This window comes from Copadichromis virginalis, linkage group LG22 (genome assembly GCF_057382275.1).
Source record: "Copadichromis virginalis isolate Kocher_CV1m ecotype Utaka linkage group LG22, C_Virginalis_male_GT1.1, whole genome shotgun sequence".
Lineage (NCBI taxonomy): Eukaryota > Metazoa > Chordata > Actinopteri > Cichliformes > Cichlidae > Copadichromis > Copadichromis virginalis.
The window spans coordinates 8,243,422-8,266,530 of record NC_140638.1 but is presented as its reverse complement, the minus strand read 5'-3'; the positions used below and the strand labels follow the sequence as shown (position 1 = coordinate 8,266,530).

Below are 23,109 nucleotides of genomic sequence, written 5' to 3'. Positions count from 1 at the left end.
TGATTTTTGAACTCTGCCGCTCTCCGTACTGCCAGGGTAACCATAGCAACGGCAGTACGCTGTCAGACTGGCAACATAAACGGAGAGAAGAAGAGGAGAGGTGATTGTTAAAAAGCTACATAAGTTCAGGCTGAGCATCGTTAGCACGTTTGTTCGAAAACAAAAACAGCAGGTATTAAAAAAGGAGAATGTTTAATTTTTTTTAAATTTTTAGCCTTTAAAAACTGAAGCTAGAAAGCGGTTCTAAATTTACAAATGGATTCGGGAAAAGTTGTGCACAGAAGAAAGCCGGGGATCCCTGTAATTGGTTTGAAAGCATCCCAGAAGAGCCACCGCCATCAGGAGGTGAGCAGTTTGGAAATGTCTCCACCGGGAAAGTAAATGACATTGTTAGAGTGTGATAACGCCTGATTTACAGGTATTTAAAGCATCAACAGCTGAACACAATAGTGTTGCTGTTAAATTGTTTCTAACTTTTCTGAGCATTTCAGAAATTGCAAATTATATCCCAGCCTAAACTATAACCTAAATTCCTCTCCAGGTTAATGCTAAAAGTCTCGATCTCAGTAAGGTGATTTGTCTTCTTGAAGATCCTTTGACAGTAAGTTAAAAACCTGAATGCCAGTCCTCTTTTTTCTGCTATTGTATTACACATATAGTGCATTTAATCCCCCTATTTTTACTAAAGACTAACTTGAAGGAAAGGCACCTTTTTGTTCTGAAGAAACTACTGAAGAAAAGCCAAATTGGCTTTGTATCCTTTCGGTTTTTTTCTCATATTGTAGACTGTCTTTCTAAGAAATCCCTCTCATGCGTCACACAGCGCAGCAGATTGTCAAATTTTCCTCATTATGGTCCCCTGCTGCAGTGATGGAAATAGATCTGCTCTCATACCATGTAAACACAAAACCAAACATTGGTCCCAAGGCTCTAATTTATCACAGCATCACTCTTTCTGTCAGCATTTTCTGTTCAGAAATAGGCTCAGTTATCACAATGACCCATCACCTCCCCTCCCTTATCGGGATTTAGCTCTGCATGAGTGAACAATCTGCCAAAAACTTCTTTAACTGTCTGAAGCTTTTAAAAGAACTGACAGCCATCGCAAAAATACTCAACATCTGCGCAGAGAAGGTGACAGATCACCCCGAATATGTGTCCATTCTGTGTGAAGCTCTTACAATTTGTAGGTAAGAAACCCTTTCAAGCAAACAGCTCATATTTTATCTCACAAGATGATCTGATCATCAGAGTGCTGCTGTCTTTCGTCTCAGGCTTCCCTTTCTGAAGGAGAAGACATCTGACGAGCTGCACTACGCTCAGGATGTCACAGAGTTTCTCTCTCATATGGGTAATAAAGGGCTCGCAGATTGGCCAGTCACTGCTGCTTTAAATACATATATATACAGGTGCAAATTATGTTGTTGGGTTTTTTTAAAACAAAAAGACAGAAAGTAACATTATTTGATCGTAGAGTGTTAAAAATTCAAAACAGGAACAAAATTGTGAAACATTTCATAATTCCAGCTTCTAATTTTGAAACATTTTTATTATTTTAGTTGGTTTTTAATGGTCTTGTTTGCAATACATGATCACATTTTTACAAACCTAATGATCGAAAGATTTCTGCTATGGCATGTTAACCTTACATGCTGCATGACATTCAAAACAAGCTAGCTCCCTCTAAAGATGTGAATTTTTAAAAACAACTCAGAAATATAGATTATTAAATTTTAAGAAATGTTTAATCATTTGAAGTTTTTGTTCTTCAGATGAGAATGACGACATGGAGCGCTTCTGAGTTGTGTTTCTCTTGGCAGGGTGTCTGATGAGAGTGTCTGATGCCGAAGTGAGGCAGCTCATATTTGAATGCGTGAAATCATTCTACAGCTCTGTGGCTCCCAAACAGATGCTCGATGGTACGGATGGTACCACACGAAAGCCTCGGACTTTCCCTTCTAACAACCGATTTTCTAGACTTTCACTAAGTGAGGCTCTGTCATGGCGTCTGTGGTGGCATGCTTGTGCTTTTCTTTGTCCTTTGTGTTTCTTCTCTTTTCTTTTCATTTGTTTTCTTCATGTTTTCTTTATTAGAATTGGTTAGATTTCATATAGATATGTACATGAGCTTACAGCCGTACCCAGTGTCCTATGAGGCTGTTCAGGATTAAGAGATAAAGTTTTTGAACACATTATAGCACAAGTTGAATAGATCATAAAATCTGTCAAATATGAGGCTGAAATAAGGATTGGTAAGTTATTTTTCTGATAATTTAAAAGAGTGTTTTGGGTAGACTTTCAAGAGGCATATCGCCAGTGTGAAGTAGGTGGCTGGTCAGTACAAGGGCTCATTTTTACTTATATATTTTGTTGTTAGTTTAGTCTTTATTAAAGTAATTGACCATCATTTGTTCCAGAAACTCATGTTTAGTGCGACTCTAATTTTTATTTTCATCTGAATCTAATTTGTGGGGTTTTTTTTCTGACCATGGCATGACTTTTTTTAATGTTGATTCCTCTTTAGTTATTAGTGTAATTGTCTTGTTCCTTAAAGTGGACAATTTAATTTCTTAATTTCTGTTTTATGCACACTTTTAGAATTTTTAATGATTTTTTTTAAAATATTTTTTATTACTTTTGCAACAACATACAAAGGTAGTTTCCAATAATATGCTGTTGTAATAGAAACCCTTTTCCCCCACCCTCACCTCCCACTCTGCTCTCTTCCGAACAAAGAAAAAAGAACAAGCTCACATGAAATATATATACAATTGTACAATATGTGGCATTTATACATAATTCAAGGGGAAAAAAAGAAGAAAATATAATCAATAAGAATATTTAATGATTATTTTTAACATTTCAAAGTTTTGGGTAATGAGGAGATTGTATGAAAAATTAATCCATGTTTGACAAAAGCCTTTTTTTCATCTCCTGGCTCTGTAAAGGCTGATAACTCTAATATGTTCATCTAAGTTGCACAACTCTGCATATAAGCATAGAAGCACCACCTGCTTCTGTTTGTGAGGGTCAGCCAATCAGGATGAGGTTGGGGTAAGAGGAAAAGGGCTAAAATTACTTGTTTTAAACAGAAGCTGATGTGAGGGATTGCGCTATGGCTGAAATCACCTTAATAAATCCACTTTAAATGGCTTATAATGATCTCTTAGCTTGTTTCTTCCCTGATGTTGAACCTGGCATTTAAACATTTATAGTTGTATTTAATAATGTTTCTGCTCTGTTTCCTCAGGCCTCCAGCCGACCTCTCCAGGCTACAGGCTGCAGCTGCTGGAGCGCAGTGAGCTGGCTCAGACACTTCTCCTCTCCATGGCCACTCTCGAAAACCAGCCCACCATCAAACTGCAACTCCTTCACATCCTTCAGATCCTCTCCAGCTGCTCTGGTCAGTCATTTATTTCAATGCAGAGCCAGTGAGGGAGGGAAGGGGAGGAGCAGATGACCTCCTTCATTGGAGAACGTAGCCAGCTCTCAAGAACATAAATCAGACTTTCGGACAATGATGATTTTAAGTGTCCTTAAAATAACTGGGTTATTTACTGGGTTACACACGTCTATGTTTCACTTTACAACCACAGATATGAACTGTTCGTCAATACTCCACGCACGAGGAGCAGAGACGGTATGTCTCCACATGAACGACCACGATCCGTCCGGCCAGGTCCTGTTCCGTTCTTCCGAAATCCTCTGGAACCTGCTGGAGAGGGGCAACAAGGAGGTGGTCACCGCTCAGCTCGGCACCCTGGAGTGTGTCCTGTACGCGTGTCCTCCTCATTTAAGATGCTTTTAAATGTGCACGATGTGCCTGATGGATGTAGAATCTTTTAAATGAGGCAGCATAAGGGAAAATTCCTTGGAGTTTACTTCACAAAAATTTCAAGATTTTAAGTACAATGTTTTTCTAATCTATTAAATGCCTCGAACAATCAACACACCTTTAAAAGACTAGGGAAGAAATACAGAACTACAATGAAATAAACATAACAAATACATCATTCTTTTGTTGTGTGTAATGATTTTACATAATTGAAATGCCTGCAGCTCTGATTTTAGCCAAACCATCATTTTTAATGGAAAAGTTTAATTATTTGTAATTCATCTGATTTCTGTTGGTTGTGTGTTCCTTATGTGGCAGGCCTTTGTGCTGTCATTTATCCTTTGATAGCTGACTTTTGGCTTTATTTGTTCCTCAGCTCTCTGAAAGAAGCATTTTTTCACCTGCTGAACACCGGCTCTGGACATTCAGACCTCCAACTCAGAAACGATCTGCTCGTGATCACAACTCTCATTGCAGAAAGTCCAGGCTCACAGCTTATTGTGAGTACAGGACAGTTTAATGAATTGTAATTTGTTACTTTTTTTCACCCACCGGGTGTTTTTATGAATTTCTTTAATAATTTGAGGTGTTTCTAATTTTCAGGAGAGTTCATTTGCCAAACAGCTTGTGGTTTTCAGCACATTTCCAGAGCGTGAGGGCACTCGATCCTTTAAATGTTACACACTTTTTTACAAATGACTTCATTATTCATGAATACAGTAGCATCTTTTATGAAAATAAAACTGCTTATTTTATTTATGTTTTAGTGAAAAGTCACAACCCTTTGATCCGCAACCTGAAGCTCAGCTATAGTAACGAAGACTTGAAAATGAAGAAGTTGCTGTTGAATCTGCTGGTTGTTATGTCGAGGGACTTGGCTGCCCTGCAGGTCAGTCACACACTCACCCAGTTATTGTTTAAGTTTGGATAACCTGTGTGATGACTCAGTTTTCTTCTCTCAGCTTTATAAAGAAGAACGTGTTGTTCTGGCTCTGCTGGCGCTCATGAAGCCGCCTGTCGCCTCCTCGTCTGAGTGTCAGTCGGGGTCACGACACTGGTCCGCTGCGCAAAAGGAGGAGCTCCAGCTGCAGGCGCTGGCCACCCTCGCCACCATCGGGCCGCTCATGTTGGAGGAGTACATTTCCTGTGAGGGGAGTACCTGTCTGCTACTCCTGCTGGACTGGTGTGTTGGGCCAGGTTAGGAAACACAAGAAAAACAAGACCAAGCAGAATCTGTACTGTATCTGAAAGGTTAAAGGTCAAGGGAATTGCAGTGTCCTATCAGAGTGTATTTGAGCCAAACACAAAGTCACTTATACACTTACTTTTTGTCATGACCATGATTTGCTACGCAACAGACATTTAAACAGCTTTTATCTCTTACACTTTATCATACTCTTCTTTTGTCTCTTAAAGGTTATTTTTTAATGCAACTGATAGTTTAACTAGTTTCACAGCTTACAAAATACCTCATAATCACACCCCCAAATCTAACCAAAAATAGCTCTTAAATAATACACATTTCAACTCCTCTCACATGCTTTTGACTTTTAATGAAGTATGTAATCCATGTAATACACACCTCATTAAATAAAGTCCAATGAAACATTTTCATTTGAATTTTTAATCAGGTTTTCTTTATCTGTATTTAGGAAATGGGTAAAACACTTGTTATATTTTAGATAATATCTATGCAGAAATATTCAAAGGAGCTTGCAAAGAAAATATATGCAGAAATATACAAAATCTTAAAGGGTTCGCAAACTTTTTCACAAACTGAACAATCAGTCAGTAACTATATTCTCTCCTTTATTTCAGATTCTTACTTTGGCCAGGGTCACAGCTTCCACGCCACCGGAGGCAGAGGCGGTAAGAAGGCACAGACGCGGCACTGTATCAGAGTGCTGAGATCGGTGACTTCTCTGGGTGAAGAGTCTGTAAACCAGGACCTCTGTGATCAGGGAATCATCAACCAGCTTCTGGGTGACTGGACTGGACACATGACACATGCTCAATATCAACATTTACTGTTGATGAATTCAGTAGAGTCAAAACTGTCGTGTTTCCTCAGGGATTCTCATGCAGATAGACGCGGGTCCTGATGAAGATGATGTCGTCGCTCTGGAGATAAAGTCGGATATTCAGGTGATCCTTTCAACGCTGTGTGAGACCGACATGCACAGAAAGGTAAAGCTCATATTGCTAACTTAATAAAAGCGCTTAGAACTGGCTAGTTGGATATCTGGTGAGTCTGTGTTTGTTTGCTGCCTGTTCTGTTTCATAGGAACTGTTTGGCTCAGAGGGAGTTGAGATGGCGGTTCATTTTCTGAAAAAAGGCTCCGACAAGTTTTACAGCGGCCTCGGACACAACAAGCTCGTGCTCTCCACAGTGGACTGTGTGTGGTCAGTGAACTGCAGCACACTTTAATAGATTAACTGCTGTATTTATTCATACTTGTACAGTCATTTACATTTGCCAGATCCAGGCTAGAGTAATATGAGAAACCAGAAGTGTAACTCTGTTAGCCAGATGTATGATGATGTCTTTGTTAGGCATAATTTAATTGTATAATATAGTTTCTGTATTGGAGCAGATGAAAAACTCACTTCGATTTAATGGCATAACTGCCTTAGCGGACAAATGGGACTTGCTCAGTTTACATAATATGAATGCAGTTCAGCTCAGAGGCATTTAACCTCTTAAATCTGGGGCCTTTTGCTGATAAGTATTTTATTTTCAATTTTATTTTCGTTTTTCTGAAGGTTTATGCAGTAAACTAGTCATAATGAACATTAATCAGTACGACTTACAGTGAGCTTGGGAGTAGAGCAGGGCGATATGGCCAAAAATATTTATCACGATATATATTTGAAAATTTGCGATAACGATATAACCAACGATATAATTGATGCGAGACAAAATACAACTCCACAACATTACTAGCGCAAAAAAACAATCTTCCATTTATTTTCACTTAAACAAGAAGCTGGTTTTTATGTACATTAAAGCTTTATAAAAATGTAACAGTGCAAATGCAAATTCCTTGCTGAAAGTTTAACCAAAAGGCATTTCCAGTAGAAATGGGCTGACACATCCTGAGCATAACCATGTATAATATCCACTGAAGTTAAAAAGAGGTGCTTTGCAACATTAAACTGCAGTGTGCAGTATGTATTTTTCGGACCATAAGGTGCACGGGATTATAAGGCACATTAAGCGAAACAAAGCAGTCAGATAAATCAAACTTTATTAAACTCATTCTTCTTGCTTCCTCCACTTCTGTACCATTGATTCATTAATGTTGAATTCTCTGGCAGCTGCTCTATTCCCATGTTGTTGCAGTATATTAATGACTAACCTCGTATTGTGGATGGATTATCTCAGTTGTTCTCCTGACTGAAGTTTGGTCCGTGTACAGCATCCTGCCATGCGATTGCATTTGTCTCTAACTATCAGGAACTTTAACGTTAACTTTTATAAGTGGAAAAGTGTTAGTGTTCGTCCTCCAGCTTCACTGTTTATGTTATGCTAACATAGCTGTGTCGCTAGCGATCACGTAGCACATCATTATATACCAGCTAGCCCAACTTCAGTAACCCTACAAACGTCACTGCTGTTTAGTTTCCTGTCTTCATTTATGTTGGAAGTGATAGCAGAGCTGTACGTTTGATTTTTTTCAGAAATCTCTCAGTCAGAACATGCAATATCATGCTTAGGTAACTAGCGAAACTAGCGAGCTAACTTCCGCTAGCTTCCTGCTAACTTCTAACTCCGTTAAATGTAATAACTTTTGTTTTCATGGATGCCTGGAAGTTAAACTTTATAGTTACACCTGGTAAAGCAGCAATGCTGATCGTTTTATTAAAGATGAAAGAATTTATACAGTTTTTAACTCTAAGTGATGCTGCAGTGTTGTTTGACCTGAAGGATACGGAGTTTAGGACCCAGATTACTCCCAGATTTAAGAGCATCTTAGTCCGACAAATATGACAATAACAACGGCCGCTTGCATGTTCTGCAAAAAAATGTGCTTTGTTGTGTATCTGACGGACAAACACCAAACCAGTTCCACATCACGGAAGTTGCACCATTTTTACAAACCAATTCTGGTTCATCTGTTTCACTCAACAATCGGCCATGTGCGTATGAAAACAAAGGCACTGCGCATGCGCGTTTTACTCCCATTCTATCGCGATATTTCATTTTCCTATGTTGCCTAACATTATACCGGTATTACCGTGAACGGTATAATATGGCCCAGCCCTACTTGGGAGTGGCTGCAATCACGGCACTGTAAGAAGGTGACAGATGTACTATGGTTGTTCGCCTTCCTTGACTCCTCACTCTAACCAGTGTTGCTCCCTGCCCAGGATGTGCACTTCCTCATAATTGAAAGATTGGCCACTGGCCTGCAGGTTCAATAGACTGCAGAGTCCCACCCCAAGGAAGCATGTCTTCTGTGTGTTTAGCGAGAGGTTGTTTGGTTTCCCTGATGCATGATAAACAGCAGTCCTCCTGGCACTTAATGACGTACACTATATTATTCTGTTTACTCCGAGAGACCTGGGGTCCTTGGAGTGGACCATTTTTTGGCGAAAGTGACAGAGATGCTGTGTTTTTCAAAAAGCCTGTCTCAGCTGTTCACATAAGGCAGGGGTATCCAACTCCAGGCCTTAAGGGCCGGTGTCCTGCAGGTTTTAGATCTCACTCTGGGTTAACACACCTGAATCAAATGATTATTTCATTACCAGGCCTCTGGAGAACTTCAAGACATGTTGAGGAGGTAATTTTGTCATTTAAATCAGCTGTGTTGGATCAAACACATCTAAAACCTGCAGGACACCGGCCCTCGAGGCCTGGAGTTGGACACCCCTGACATGAGGGATCACCAACAGTTTTTATGCAGGCAGTGATTAACCTTCTGGATCCTGGAGGATCCTGGAGGGGGGGGACTGTGCTCTGAGGAGATGGTGCTGTAGCGTTCTAATAATACCCAATTTGTGCTCCAGAGACTGGTGAGAGTTATACCTTAAATACTGGGCTGTAAGCATTGGTTTATGGTACACATGAACTTTCAAAAGTCTCTCTATTACTCACAGTAATTTGTCGTTTTACTGTCCTATTTCATATCCTCCCTGGTGAACTCGATGTGTTTGTCCACAGAACGTGAGTGAATTGTGGTCCATATGAACAGAATCAACTTTCTGGGAAACATTATTTACTACTTTCTACAATATTACCTACATTTAATCATAGTTTTATCCATAGGCTATGGTGTAGTAACAGATATGACCATCAGCATGAAGAGGGTCAGTGAATTTTAACCTAATCTGGAGAAATATTTGATGTCTACCCCATTAGAAATAAAAGTACAGAATCTCGAGATCTGTTATAATGACCTCGAGTTCAGGTCATCATAACACTTGTTATACGGGTCTGATCTTGATTTTTCAGTTCTGTTATGGACCTGCGAGCAGCTCAACAAGCACATTTTTTTGTTGCAATTACAAGCCAACTATCAGGGGTCTATTTTTTGTCTCCTACAGCTGAGAAAGTTTCTGTCTGTGCGCCTTTTCTCCCATCAGGTCGTGTGTCGTAGGCTGCTACACCACAGAAGATTACTTTCTGGTTAAAGACGGGGTGTTTCTTCTCCTCAACTTACTCAGTGTGAGTAAAAGTTTCCTGAATTTACTGTCGAGGCTATAAAAGTTTCCTTTTTTCTTCCTGTATTTTGTGATTAAAAATAGGATCTCAGCTGCTCTGTGTTAAAGCTAGTTCATACAAGGCAGCGTTCACAGGTAATATAAACGTCCTTTTCTCCTGCAGACAAGCCCCAGGTGTGTGCACGGTGTCGTCCTCGCCACCCTGTTAGAGTTATGTGACAACCCGAACACGGTGCCGTACATTCTGACGTGGAGGGACGGCAACGGACAGACGGCTCCGAGACTCCTGCTGCAGCTGTGGAGAGAGGAAGAGGAGGAGCTAGGAGTTCCTCGAAATCAACATGGAAGCATCGCAGGTCGGTCTGCGATGCTTCCATGTTGATTCAGATCATCGCACTGAGAACAGATTTCACCTTTTTCTTTCAATTAGATATCAAATCGAAATAAAGAACTTTATGTTTTTTAGATTTCTGCTGCACTAACAGGTAAATGTTTCTACTAAACTGCTGATGCAAATTTTTTTTTTTTTTAAAGTATCCTGTTAGTCTGTAATGTTGTTTTGGGGTCTTTTACGGGCGCCTCTGCTTTGTCCTCCACTGTCTGTGTTGGACTTCGACACACACAGCATTATTTCTTTTCCCAACCTGGATTTTATAAACATCTGATTTTTATCTGACATTTTTATGTAACGATAACGTTCTGTACCACTGAGCCAACCAGATGCAGGGAATGGTTAAATATAACTGGAAACAATGTAAATGAAAATACTTTTTTGTATGTTTTTGCATAGCTGATGGATTTTGTTTTTTCATCTCTCCGTCTCAGACAGAAGGTTTTAAAAGTTTTACATTTTGCCAGCAGGTAAAAATCAGATTTTAGGTCCTTTTGGCTCTGTAATCTCATATAGTTCTCTTTGTTATTTCTTTTATCTTGAAGATCCTCAGAGGCCCATCCACAGTCTTTTCCAGCTGGATGAAGCTCAGCTTTCATTTCCTGCTAATATGCCGAGTGCTGCAGTATTGGAGATGTCAGAGAACCTGCGATCGAAGATTTACTCCGTCTTCTGCAAAATTGGTAACCAAACAAATTATTCAGTTTCATACTAAATGTAAAGTATTTATTAAGAAGATTTTGTAATTAGATTATTTGATTATTTATTATTTTCTTCTTTTTTTGGGGTTGTATGGAAGCCCCAAACGCAATTTCATTGTTCTTGACAATGACAATAAATAAATAAATACTAAATACTAGCCCAATTTCTTTGTAGCTCCTCCTATAGACCAGTTATACATATTTATTTATTTAGTATTTATTTTTATTAATAAAAAAATACCATTAAAACAAAATCCAGAAGGTTGTAAAACAAAAGGCTATTTTTACATGTTTCTTTTTGTAGTCTTTCAAATCATATTCAGTCTCAATTTGGCTTTTTTAAATGAAATTTATCACTTATTGATTGAAGATATTTTGAAGTTTTGAAATATCAGAGTAATAAAATGATATCATGATGTTCTGTTCAAAACATTCAGTTGTTGGGCACAGCTAATATTGTTATATTAAAAAGCAAACGGGAGTATTTGTGACTTTTTCCTTTTTCAGGGTTTCAGGATCTTCCTGGATTGTTGGGAAAAGATTATGTGACTCTGACCATCATCAGGAGATATCTAGACTTTAAGGTAAAAGTGAAGAGGAAATACTGTTGATGCTTCATATAATAGTTGCTCAGACTTACAATCTGTTCAAAGTTTGTTCAAACCTGAAATTAATATGAAGCTTTAGCTGTGAGTAGAGTAGAGATATTCAAAGTGAAAGTACAAAAGTCCTCGTTCAACAAAATACAGAGAGCGAGAACTCTGAGGGACCAACTTATTTTGTCTTACTGTGGCTGAACCAGCAGCTTAAGTTTTGGATACTCAGGCAGTGAAAGTCTGTCAGGAAAACAATCTATAAATAACCGTTAGTCACAGGGAGTAAAGACTTAAAGGAGTCTGGAGCTCTCTTAAAGGTTTCAGATGCAGAGGACATAAACCGAGATAAACATCAACATGTCTGTCTCTTGTGGTGCTGCAGGTCGGTGAGGTGTGGGATGAGATCAGCCGGGAACTGAGTCTGGAAGGCGGTAGGCCGATCAGCCCCGACCAGGAGGCTCTGAGCACCATCTGCAAGATCGCAGAGGACACGGCGAAGAGGATCGTGGAGGAACAAAACAGCATCCTGGAGCACCATCAGAAGGAGGACATCAGAGAAGAGAAACTCACATACACAGAGGTACGGAGTAAAGGAGTGGAAATAGCTTACATGAAAGTCAGCTTAAAATGTTTTTCTTTAACAAAAAACCCCAAAAAGACAAATTATATTACACAGATTGTTTTTTTTTTCTTCCTGAGCTACTATACAAATAATCAGATTTATTTTCACATGCATAATCAAACAAATTCACTCTTTTTTTTTCTTTCTTTTTTTGTATGTCTAGTAAAACGTTTTCATTGTATGTTTGACTAGAAGCAGAGATCCTCTGGGACAATTTGTTTTAGTTGGAGGAGATCAGGCTTTTGCTGTGACTGCTCCGAAACTGCCTTTACATATCAGGACCTCTCCAACACTGGATACATTTAAAACTCGTTTAAAGTCCCATTTTTACTCTTTGGCTTTTAATAATGCTTATTAAAAGCCAAAGAGTAAAAATGTCATTATTTTGTCATTATTTTATTATTAATGATAAAATTCTTATTTTATTCTTATTTTTTTCTTATCTTTTATTTTACTTTCCTTTTAAATTTTATCTGATTATTTTATTGTTATTTTCTGGTCAACAGTTGTTGTTTTTAAAAGTGCTACATAAATAAAATTGATTTGATAGTAAAATGAATTCTGACTTTTTTCTGTCTTTATCGCAGATGAAGTCTCGCTGGAAGCAAAAGGAGTTCATGGCGAAGTCATGGGAGGATTATGTTTCCAGAACTTCAAACTATGAAGCCCTGAAGGTTTAAAGATTTTTAACTATAAATTCTATCCTAATAATAATAATAATAACAATAATAATATCTAGATTCTCAGTATAAGTAGTAAGTGTATATTTTTGTTATGCGCTTTGTATACAGGAAGTAAAAGCACAGAGGGAGAAGTACGCCGAATCATCCAGACCTAAACCAAAGCACGAGGACGCTGCTATCCGCCCTGCTGAGGTCTTTACACTTAACCTTTCGTGACTTTTACAGGTCACCCACTTAATTGATTAAAATACTTAAATCTCATATCTTATTTTCACAAAATGGAGCAAAGAAAAAAGTCTGTTTCAGGTATAGCTCATTTTCTGGTTCTGAGAATGAGCATTTTTAATGCATGTAATGAATTTCAGCTTAATTTGGAGTTTGTGGCTTAGAAAGCATCTCTGAAATTAGTTTTAATAGTAGATAAATCCTGACATTCAGGGGCCCAATAACATAAATGAAGAAGATGAATGAAAATATATAAGATGAGATTAGACGTACTTTATGTTACGGTTTGGAGGAGGACTCAAGCGCAGGACTCCAGTTCTGATGCTCACAAGAAGGATTTATTTACAATTCACCAGGTGTATATACAAGAAGGTGCGGGGGGTGCTATATACAGCTGAGTGAGGGAAGAAGGGGTCTCCAGGGAAGTCCAGGGGGAAAGCACGCGTTCTTCAAATCATCCACACACACGATCACAGGCTTACACTCCGACACTGCCACACGGGAATCACACGGGGGAAAATCCAGGAAGCTCTGTAGACAGGGAGACAGGGTTAAGTACGACGCACAAAGGAAAATACTCTTAACTAGACTTGCTGTAGCTTGACTTCACTAATTAATAACTTCAGTAGATCTTAACTCTGCACTAATAATGCACAAAGCACAAAATGATCATGAAGTCAGCTTAAATACGCAGGGGGTAAGAACAAATGGTGGTGAGGAATTGGTGTACCGGTAGTTATTATGCAAACTTTTAATATTTTAAGGTGATAACCAAATATAAATCTGAAGTTTTGGTGAAATGTGATGCCCTTCAGAATATGCTCTGTAAAGAGTTGTTAGATACAAAAGAGTTTCTTTATCTTTAATTCAGTTCTTTTCCTGTTATTTGTGAACAATGATCAAAATTTTAAAAATTGAGGAGCAACTCGCTGTAGTCTTGACGTTCTGTTTCGGTGTGTTTCAGCATTTCATCGGACACGTCGTTGGAGTGGAGAGCACGGACGCTCAGGGTCCGGCAGGAGTGAAGGTGACGCTGGTAAGAACGCCGGTCAGAGCCCCAAGTCAGGACAAAGGAGAACCAACAACACCAAACCCAGACTACTTCAGCACGGCGTCTTCTGCAGACTGACGTTACCGAAGTCACTCTTAATACAAGGCATTCACATTGTCATGTCACAGCATTTATTGTGCTGTATGCTCATAAAATTAAACTGCATTAATGTAAAGACTGCATTAAGGTGTTTTACAGGAATTGTCAAGATACATGAGTAGAGCAGAGGGGTCAGAAAGTTCATTACAACTTAAAGTGAACTTTACTAGTTTAAAGCAGTCCAAAATAACTGAGTCCAATCGGCAAGAAGATACATACGTTTTTTTTTTTAAACGGGGGGAAAAAAGGGCAGTGAAGGAGTGACTCAGTGCAAACAACCCACACTAAAAAAATAATATTATAATACTCAAAAATGCAGACTTTAAGTAAGTTAATTATGCAAGGTTTTTTTTGTAATTTTGTTACAAAGTGAAATGTTAAACATTAAACTTAATGGTTAAATGAAATTTACTTAATTGGTGTGCATTCAGTTTATACCAAGCATGTTTACCTTATTGATTAATAATGTGAATAATTTGCATTTTACTCACAGTTATTGCTTCATATTTATGAGGACAAGTACTATTGTTTTGAGTGCAAGGTGTAATTCTAGACAGAGTGATGATTAGGGATTAGACACAGGTGGAGACTCAAAACTCCAGAGCAAAACAGAAGGAAAATGAAGAGAAAACAACCTAAAGGTATGGAAGTTTGTATCCACCATCTAAAAAACACAATTTGGGGTTGTTAACTTAAAAAGAAAATAGCTTAAAATTGTACCTTTGCTCTGCCTGGCAAAATGTTTTTTTCTTTTTCTGTTGCAGAAACAAGCTTGCATAAAAAAGACACGTACTAAACACAGAGACAAGAAAACTCACATTAAACATGAACCCAACAGCATTAACACAGAGACGAGAACAGATTGGGACAATCTAAACTCAAAATAGGAACCGAAGCAAAATACAGACCAAGATCTAAAAACTAAGGCTAGAACAAGAAAACCAACTTGTCAGGAAGAGAAAACAAGAAAGATAAAAGAAAAATAATTCAAGAAAGCTGCTTATAGTGTTTACATTTCTGGTTCCTGTGGCTCTCGAGGGATGCAGCAGATGCAGACGTGAGGTCACTCCATGTGTACAATCAACACCTTGTAGTCTAGCCCACCACCCCAGCCCTTTATACAGGCACACACACAGTCTCTGTCCTTTCAGACAATGTTACACTGGCTTACTTTAATTTCCTGAAGACTTATCTGAGCCATAACCAGACTATTATATTTTTATTTATTTACATATTTTTCAAGTCCTCTCAGTGCGACTGTGAGAAGCAGTAACTTGGCTTTCCTTTGGAGCTAACATGACTTATTTCGGTGCACAGAGCATTCATGTACAATCTGTTTTAAATTCAAATTGTTGTTTTTTTCCAAATAATTATGGTTTTTGTATCAAAACTAATAAAGTAATTAGATTTATTAACAATAATCTTTAAATCGTTAAAAATAAAATTCTAATGTTTTGGTATGTTTTCATCCTGCATTTATGTAACCACTCCTGCACCACGAACAAAGAGAGCCTGAACAATCAATGTGGCCTCATAGACTCCGCTGCATTATGTAACATCACTTTACCTTTAAACATAATAAGCCCACAGTGTAATTACATCCACTCGAGGTTAACGCTCTCATTAAATGCTGCAGTTTTTTTGGCTGTAAAAATTAAACTTTTTACTGCTGGGTTGTTAAAAAGTATTTTCTCTTTTATGGGTTACATAAGTGACTGCAGTGCATTAACACACATGTTCCTTCAAGCGTGCAACATGCTGCACAGAGCGACCTCTTCTTCTTCTCCTCCTCTCTCCGCTCTCACCCGTTTCACTGGCTGGATGGCCAAATCACCCCTGACAGGCCGGAGCTTTTCATGCGGCGCTGCGAGTGTTTGTGTGGCACACTGTACAAAAGAGCAGGGACACACAGGACCCTCTTCAGCACGTCAGGCTGCCCCCTGTTTGCTCAGACTGCCGAGGGGCTTCACGGGGCCGGAGGTCCGTCTGCCGTCGATGAAGGCACGTCTGGATCCCAACTGGATGCTCATCAACTCCACGAGGACCTCCTAACTTCAAACTGTGAGGCTGATATGTTTTACCTGAAGGCTGATGACGCTGTGGAGACACCAACAATAAATGGCTTATAACACATTATAATGAAGCTGTTAAAGTGATAAAGTAAAAGTTTATATAATTACAGCTTTTACTGTCATCAGTTAGCTTCTGCTTAAGGCAAATACGTCCAAAAACATTTTAAAATGTGTTATAAACTGTTTATTAAAGGGTCACACAGTGTAAGCCTTAGAAATACTAAACAAGAAGACTTAAAATAAGGTATTGATATTAATAAAAAATTAATATCCTCAAACATTTCCTTGCTTTAGTGGCTTTGAAACTGAGATGTGACAAAACTTATGTCAGGCTGTGATATCAGTTTGAATTACCTCAATATGACTAAACTAGTTGGGTTAAAGACAGTTTTATGTTGTCTGCAACGTATTAGGTTTGTTACAATGAATAGCTCAAAATAAAATTTAAGTGTTCATTTCTCCACAGAGATTTACTTCTCTTGAGTATGGTTTAAATATGTATCTATTAAAAACATCCTCAAATAAACCAGGCAGTTCAAAGTGAGGCAGAAATCTGTTTTTAAAGTCACTGATTTCCATCAAGAAGATTAAGTTCTCCTTGAGATAAATTGGAGGGTGTCACAGCAGGATAAATGAGATGTGGAAGAAAAATGTGTCTTTTCCCTTTATTTTTCTGTGAAATGCATCTAATTATATATTTTTGGGCTTTTCCCGTCAAACAGTGAAGGCGTCCAAAGCAACCATAATATATTCAGCCAGTTTGCCAGACACTGAGTGAGCCTAGTCCTAAATTAAAAGAAAATTTCACGGAAGATCACCTCTGAAAATTGTTTTAAATCTAAGTCCATGTCTGGGAAACTGAGCCATACTGTCTGCATAAATCTCATCTAACAATGCTCACTTAATGAAAACAGTAAGAGGGATGGGAGTTTTCCTCTCCTGCAGGAAGCTCCTCTCCCGTCGGAGAAACTGAGGCAGCAGGAATGATGATCAGACTGGGAAGACTGACACCGGGATACTTCCGCCTCCTCCAGGTTTGTGACTCTTAATTCCTGATTACATCCATGTTTCATCATTAAGTGGTTCTTCATCAGTAAACGTGTGTGCACAGAAAAGTCTTCTAGCTGTTGTTATCATAAAGCAAATCTGAGTCTGAATGAATAATTTATGGTTTCTATACATTTTTAATAGCGATACTTTAGACTATGACAAACAGCAGCAGTGGACAGGATGTTCAGAAAGCTCCATCTCTGGAGGGTTTATGTTATATAAGCTGTTCAGACTCCAGCAACAGAAAAATAACTGATGCTGTCGTCCTGCTCAGTTCTCAAAAGTACCAAAAATGGTGGTGAGGTAGGTGAGTAGATTTAATGTTTACCTTCATAAAAAATGAGTGACTTCTTCTTTAGCCTTTACTTTATATCAATTTGATCTTTAATCGCTCACAGATCAAAGACACATCAGTGGTTTTAGGAAAAGTTTTCCCTCCATTGGCCCATCGGGCGATTAAATCACACTTTTTGTGTCTAATTTAATTCCTTCATATACTGTTAATTTAAGCTATATTAAAGTAGTTGAAAAAAACTGCAGTGAAGCAGGTTGTGTCTGGTGGTAAGGAGGTAGGTCTGTCACGCCTAAAGGGTGGAGTTATGCGGACTCCTGGGCGTGTCCAACAGATGCACAGATGACAGGTTATGATGTTTGCTACTGTAGTGAAGTTGGAAAGGGTTTAAAACTTGTTACTTTAACAATGATTAGATTTTATTAATCCACTCTGAAAATAAAAAAATGGAAAACTAACTGAAGACATGCAGAAGAGACAGTGAGGCAAAGGACTGCGGGGTGAGACGGCGCTGTGTATACACAGAAATGCAATCGGGGATGTGAACACAGCAGTGAAAAACAAGAAGTAGGTGCAGACAATCAGCACAATCACAGGGGAGGACGTAAAATGTATTACGAGTCACGGAAGATGACTTATAAAGTAGAACAGGAAGTAAGCAATCATAACCAAATAGTGAAACACAAACGTAAACTTAATATGAGGAAAAAATCTGAGCAAACTAATAAACTCTGATATATACAGTAACTCGAAGAAAGACCTCAAGACTGAAAAGACTAAAGAAATACAGAATGACAATGTAAAGAAACAAACTAAGATCCAGTTAGAGGGTATTTATTAATAATAAACGAGAAATAGTGCTGGTCCACGGGGAGATGGAGTCGGTTATGGAGGGTGCGTGAGGACTGATTCGAGATCACGATTTGGTCATTTGTGTTGGTTATTTTTACATTAGTGAAATGTTACCAGGAAAATAAAGGGATCAGGATTCATTTGTGTTCTTTATGCCCACACATTTTTATTACCGTTATTAGTGCTGTTTTGTCAAAGCAAGCATTTGTGCCCTGACACACATTGATGAGATGAATCTGTCACTTCCAACTCATCATCATCAGTGGTAAAAGGGTTAATTTTACCCCAAACCATGACCTTTCCTAAACCCAACCAAAGAAGTTATATATGATGTAAGCATCACATTTATCGTCCCGGTTATCAGTCTCATTTAAGGTGTGGAAATTAAAGCACCTTCTGGGGCCTTTCCTTTGTTTTATTGAATTTAACTTTATTGGACAGCGTGAACATTTAAAGCTGTCATCAGCCAGATGAATTATTACCCAAGTGGAGCATTCACTGAAAGCTTTAGTGTCTCACTATAGCAGTCCCTAGGTGACTGAAAGGAAAACACTCAGTGAGGAGTAAGAATATTTTAACAGCCTTTCTTCACCTGTGTGTCCACCTCGTCCACAGAGGCAGATGTCGGGTGAGGTCCAGATTCAGCCGCAGAGCAGCCTCATCGATCCTATCGCCATGACGATGGCCGCGGTGGGGATGGGAGTGTCTCTGTACAGCGCCAGGCGGATGTCAGAGAGAGTCCAGCTGAAGCGGCCAAACGCCTGAGAGATCTCACCTGTCCACCGGTTCAGTTTCTGCGGTTCATGCGACATGTGTTTGTGAACGTCAGAGAAAGTCAGCGGAGGAGGAGTGTGTTTATGTGTGTGGGTGTGTCTGTGTGGTGCTAGAAGGAAAATCTAAGTGTCCCCGAAGGAAAATGTGAGTCGGTCATCAGCATGTCGCATGTGTGAAGCTGTAGTTTGATAACCCTACGTGTTGTGTGCAGGATGTCTTTAAAAGGAGTGCGTATTAAATCAGAGATTTGTACTTTAATTCAGTTAATCATCAATTAACAAACAGCATTAGAGTTTAGTTTTAATTTAAAAATGTGTATAATACAGATGTAATTCAATTCAATTTTATTTATATAGAACCAAATCACAACAAGTCGCCTCAAGGTGCTTTTTATTGTCAGCTAAAAATCCTACAATAATACAAGGAAAACAGAGAAAAGCCCAACAATGATTAGACCCCCTATGTGCAAGTGCTTTGGTGACAGTGGGAAGGAAAAACTCCTTTTTAACAGGAAGAAACATCCAGCAAAACTAATGTAAGTTGAAAATCTTACAAAGTTATTTTATTCATTAATATTAGTCACAAACACACCCTTCCAGGCATTTCTGATAGTTTTTATATAAATTATTAAGCAGCATCACATCTGAGTATTTCTTCACTAATCACACTAAGCATCTTCGAAGCATCTTCGAACGACTTACTGAAGAAAATGTCTGTAAATGTAAGATGCTAACTCAGAGATATCTACACTTCTTTGTGCGTCTAATAAAAATGTTCACATTTTCTGAGCTCTGTGTGCAGACTAATGTTTTCAAACAGCAGACTGCAGTCCATTCAGGTGCTTCTCGGCTCAAGGACAACAAGCCTTTAAAGCTTAACAGGATCGCACCATTCTGTCCTGTAAAAGCAGACAGGACAGACACATCAGTCAGAATGTTTTCAAAGCGCTCTCTGGTTCTCAGGCTTCATCCATGTGGAAACGGTCTGAGGGGAAACGGATGCTGTCAGGCGACTGCACAGTCTGTATGGGGTGATTAATGTGACTGAAGCTCCAGCAGAGGAAGTGATTTTACTGCAAGGCGTGAATCGTGACATGAGTTTATTTTCAAATCGACTGATTCTTCGGTCTCACATGAGTTTGTCAAATGGTCCGGGATGTTGGGATGAACAGACTCCCTTTTCCGGTTCTCGCTTTGGGTGACGCTTTGAATCGGTTTTTTCCAATCAGGCCTGGGAGTGACTCAGAGCTGTAAAGGATGATACCCAGTAATAAATAGGGGAATTACAATATCACTGCTGATCTAGATGACCGAGCCCTCCTGTGGGTCACTGCATGGGACTTGTTTCTGTATCATATCAGCACATCTGCCTCCAGATGGACACCGAATAACACCCTGTCCTTTTCTGTGTCTCATTCCTGAACATAAAGACATACAAAACCATAAAATTGATGCTTCTAATATAGATTGAGATTATATTGAAAGAGCTTCTAGGAAATTTAGTTAGTGCCTGTTAACTGCATGGTGATCATGTTCATCTTAGAATTGACATTTCAACATCTCTGGTGTTCATAATTTTATTGTTTGACTTTCATTTGTGAGCACAGAGTGTAAATAAAAGTTGGATCTTTAGCCACCGAGGCTGTTTGTTTGTGAGGACAGAGTTGTGAACTGAGGAAGAGAAAACACAACTCTTGTGGTGTGACTCACAGAGCAGCTGTGCCCTGTTGTTTCCTTCTGATTGACTCTAATGGGACGACAAATTACAGAATGAACCACATGCTGTACTCAATAAGATAACTGAAGAGCAAACTGAGACCATGATCTCTTTATATTAACTGTGGTCATAAATCTTATGTTTGTTTGTGAGCAGGGCAAACGTCTGAGTCTGCAGACCCGCTGAATCTAAAATAATTAGGATGATATGTGTAGCCTTCACTCAGATTAAAAGATTCCTGTTTATTTACCTGTTCCCTCACTGACTTTACCTCGCTCTTGTCCTCCTTTACTCATCGTTGATTCTCTCATCTTCTTATTTTGAGTTAGTTTAACTTTATTTAGTTTAACTTTATTGATCCTAAAATAAGTGGGAAATGTAATCACTTATATTAATAGTCATAATTAATAATCCAGGTCCTGAAAGGTGTACGTAAAATGTGCATACTAACAATTTCCCTGTGCTACATCTCTCTGAAACTACTCGCCTTGCAGTGCCAGTGCAAGTCTCTGGGTGTTGCCACAGCTTAATTGCCAATTGTTTACACCTGTTGTGGTGTGGAAAAAGGCATGCCTGAGGTCAGCCACCCCACCTGGATTGTTGGGAATGCATGATGATATTTTGCCTCACCTGTGTAAGAACTGCCTAAAACTGATACGTGAGTATGAGCAAATGTCACTGGAGATGGCAGACTACAGGAACTACCAGAGTTTCAGCTTCAGATGCAGACAAACAAACGCAATCGATGTGTTTAAATCTAAAGCAGAACGGATTCAATGATTCAATGCAGATTCTGATGAGGAAGGTTTTCAACAGGTGATTGAATTCACTGAGAAGGCTCATCCAGCACATCATGAAGTCATAGCCTCCAGGGAGAAGTTTGATGTACTTCAACATACTATAAACCAGGACCTCGGCTGCAGGCAGAGCAATGTATGCCAGACTCGCACTGAGGATGTGGATGAGTGGGTGAAGAGTTTGTCTAATAACCAACTAAAACAGAGAAGAATAATTCTTGTGAAAGGTAGGTGTACAGTTTTATTAAACCCGACTGATGAGAAAATTATTCTGAAATAAGCCCTGAAAATAAGGTCCAGGTGGTGGCTGCAGGAAAAGGGTGGCACGATCTGAAGCAGATGGAGCAGGACGCTGCTACTGACTGGACCTCATGCAACAGATTATACCCAGGGAAGCTACAGCTATGGCTTACCACAAATCCACAAACTAGGGGTGACTTTAAATACCTTCTCCAGGAACAAAAGGCAGTACACAGCTGTTTCACACCTTAAGGTTCAAACTCCCTTGCTACCTACCAGAGTCCTCAAAGAGACAAAAGACTCTTCCTGTGGAGTTGCCTGCTTCCCCCAACTTCCTTACTAGACCCCCACCATTTGTCTTACTGTATGAGTGTGAGACATGTTAAAATCCAGTGGCACCAAGGTATCATACAATAAAATAATGTGATTAATACATAACTAAAAGAAATTCCTATACATGCCCCTTCCTGATTTCTTATGTTTTAACATGTTTGTTACACTTACATGTTTACAATTTCAAACGTTAACACAGATGTTCAGAGTAAATACAGATTGTAGTTTTTTAAATGATGATTTCATTTAGTTTGGGGAAACAGCTCTACAACTTTACCTCATGTAGAAAAAGTCATTTCCTTCTAAACCTAATAAGTGGTTTTGTCATCTAGCAAGAACTGCAATCAAGCATTTGCAATAACTAATAAAAAAAGCACTTGGGACAATTGTGTTGGTGACAGCTTTTGTTATAATATCAATAATATTTATATGAATATGGGATACTGTTACATGTTTGCATAGACTTTTGTGAAATATGGAGACACTCCTGGCATTATATGAGCAAAGTGAGACTCATTTTTTAGGGTTGGTGGAGATGAGTGTGAAGATCCAAACAATCCCTGTCAGTGATGGAAAAGCTTTGATGAAAATATTTGGTAAAAAGTTCACCAGCATGAAGGAAATGAAGTTTCACACTTTCCTTAGGAGGAGCCCAGCACGCCTGCTTAAAGAAAAGGAAGTGTGCCGATGTGGATGCTTGCAGCGACTGCTGTATAGAGGCCATCCTGCTATACATGAAACACATCAGAGTCACAATTGTTATTTTAGTCACGTGTTTGTTTATTATCCTTATTGTTTTATCTGGGACTGTTTGCAGACATCTCAGAGAGAGGAGACACCAGCATCTGAACAGAGACTCAAACCAGCAACCTGCAGCTCCCTGCTTGGCTGCTCCAGTTTTCTCCTCACTCATGTTGCCCACCAGTGATTTCTAGCTGCCCACCCACACAGCAGAAACTTTATTAATCCATGTGTAACACCCCTAATTTACCTATTATTAAAATTATATACCTTATTTAATTTGGAACCTAATCTAAGAAGTAAAACTACAGAACAAAAAGTCAGAAGTGCAATGTAATATTGTACTCTTCCTGGTGGCCGGTTTTGGTCTTCCAC

General features: G+C 39.0%; 1 protein-coding gene across 1 annotated transcript; it reads left to right on the top strand.

Annotated features, from left to right (window-relative positions):
- The first annotated feature begins 43 nt into the window (after nucleotides 1-43).
- Nucleotides 44-19,695, top strand: cfap69 (cilia and flagella associated protein 69). The gene is made up of 25 exons (XM_085445190.1): nucleotides 44-345; nucleotides 542-601; nucleotides 689-754; nucleotides 1,081-1,190; nucleotides 1,275-1,351; nucleotides 1,821-1,919; nucleotides 3,251-3,403; nucleotides 3,597-3,774; nucleotides 4,212-4,335; nucleotides 4,439-4,487; nucleotides 4,603-4,724; nucleotides 4,798-5,032; nucleotides 5,654-5,818; nucleotides 5,907-6,022; nucleotides 6,120-6,238; nucleotides 9,422-9,503; nucleotides 9,663-9,855; nucleotides 10,436-10,573; nucleotides 11,099-11,175; nucleotides 11,570-11,767; nucleotides 12,397-12,483; nucleotides 12,601-12,684; nucleotides 13,682-15,928; nucleotides 16,885-16,973; nucleotides 18,749-19,695. Exons 1-23 carry the CDS (start codon nucleotides 256-258, stop codon nucleotides 13,844-13,846), a joined length of 2,787 nt encoding a protein of 928 aa, XP_085301316.1. The 5' UTR covers nucleotides 44-255; the 3' UTR covers nucleotides 13,847-15,928; nucleotides 16,885-16,973; nucleotides 18,749-19,695.
- The last annotated feature ends 3,414 nt before the right edge of the window (nucleotides 19,696-23,109 follow it).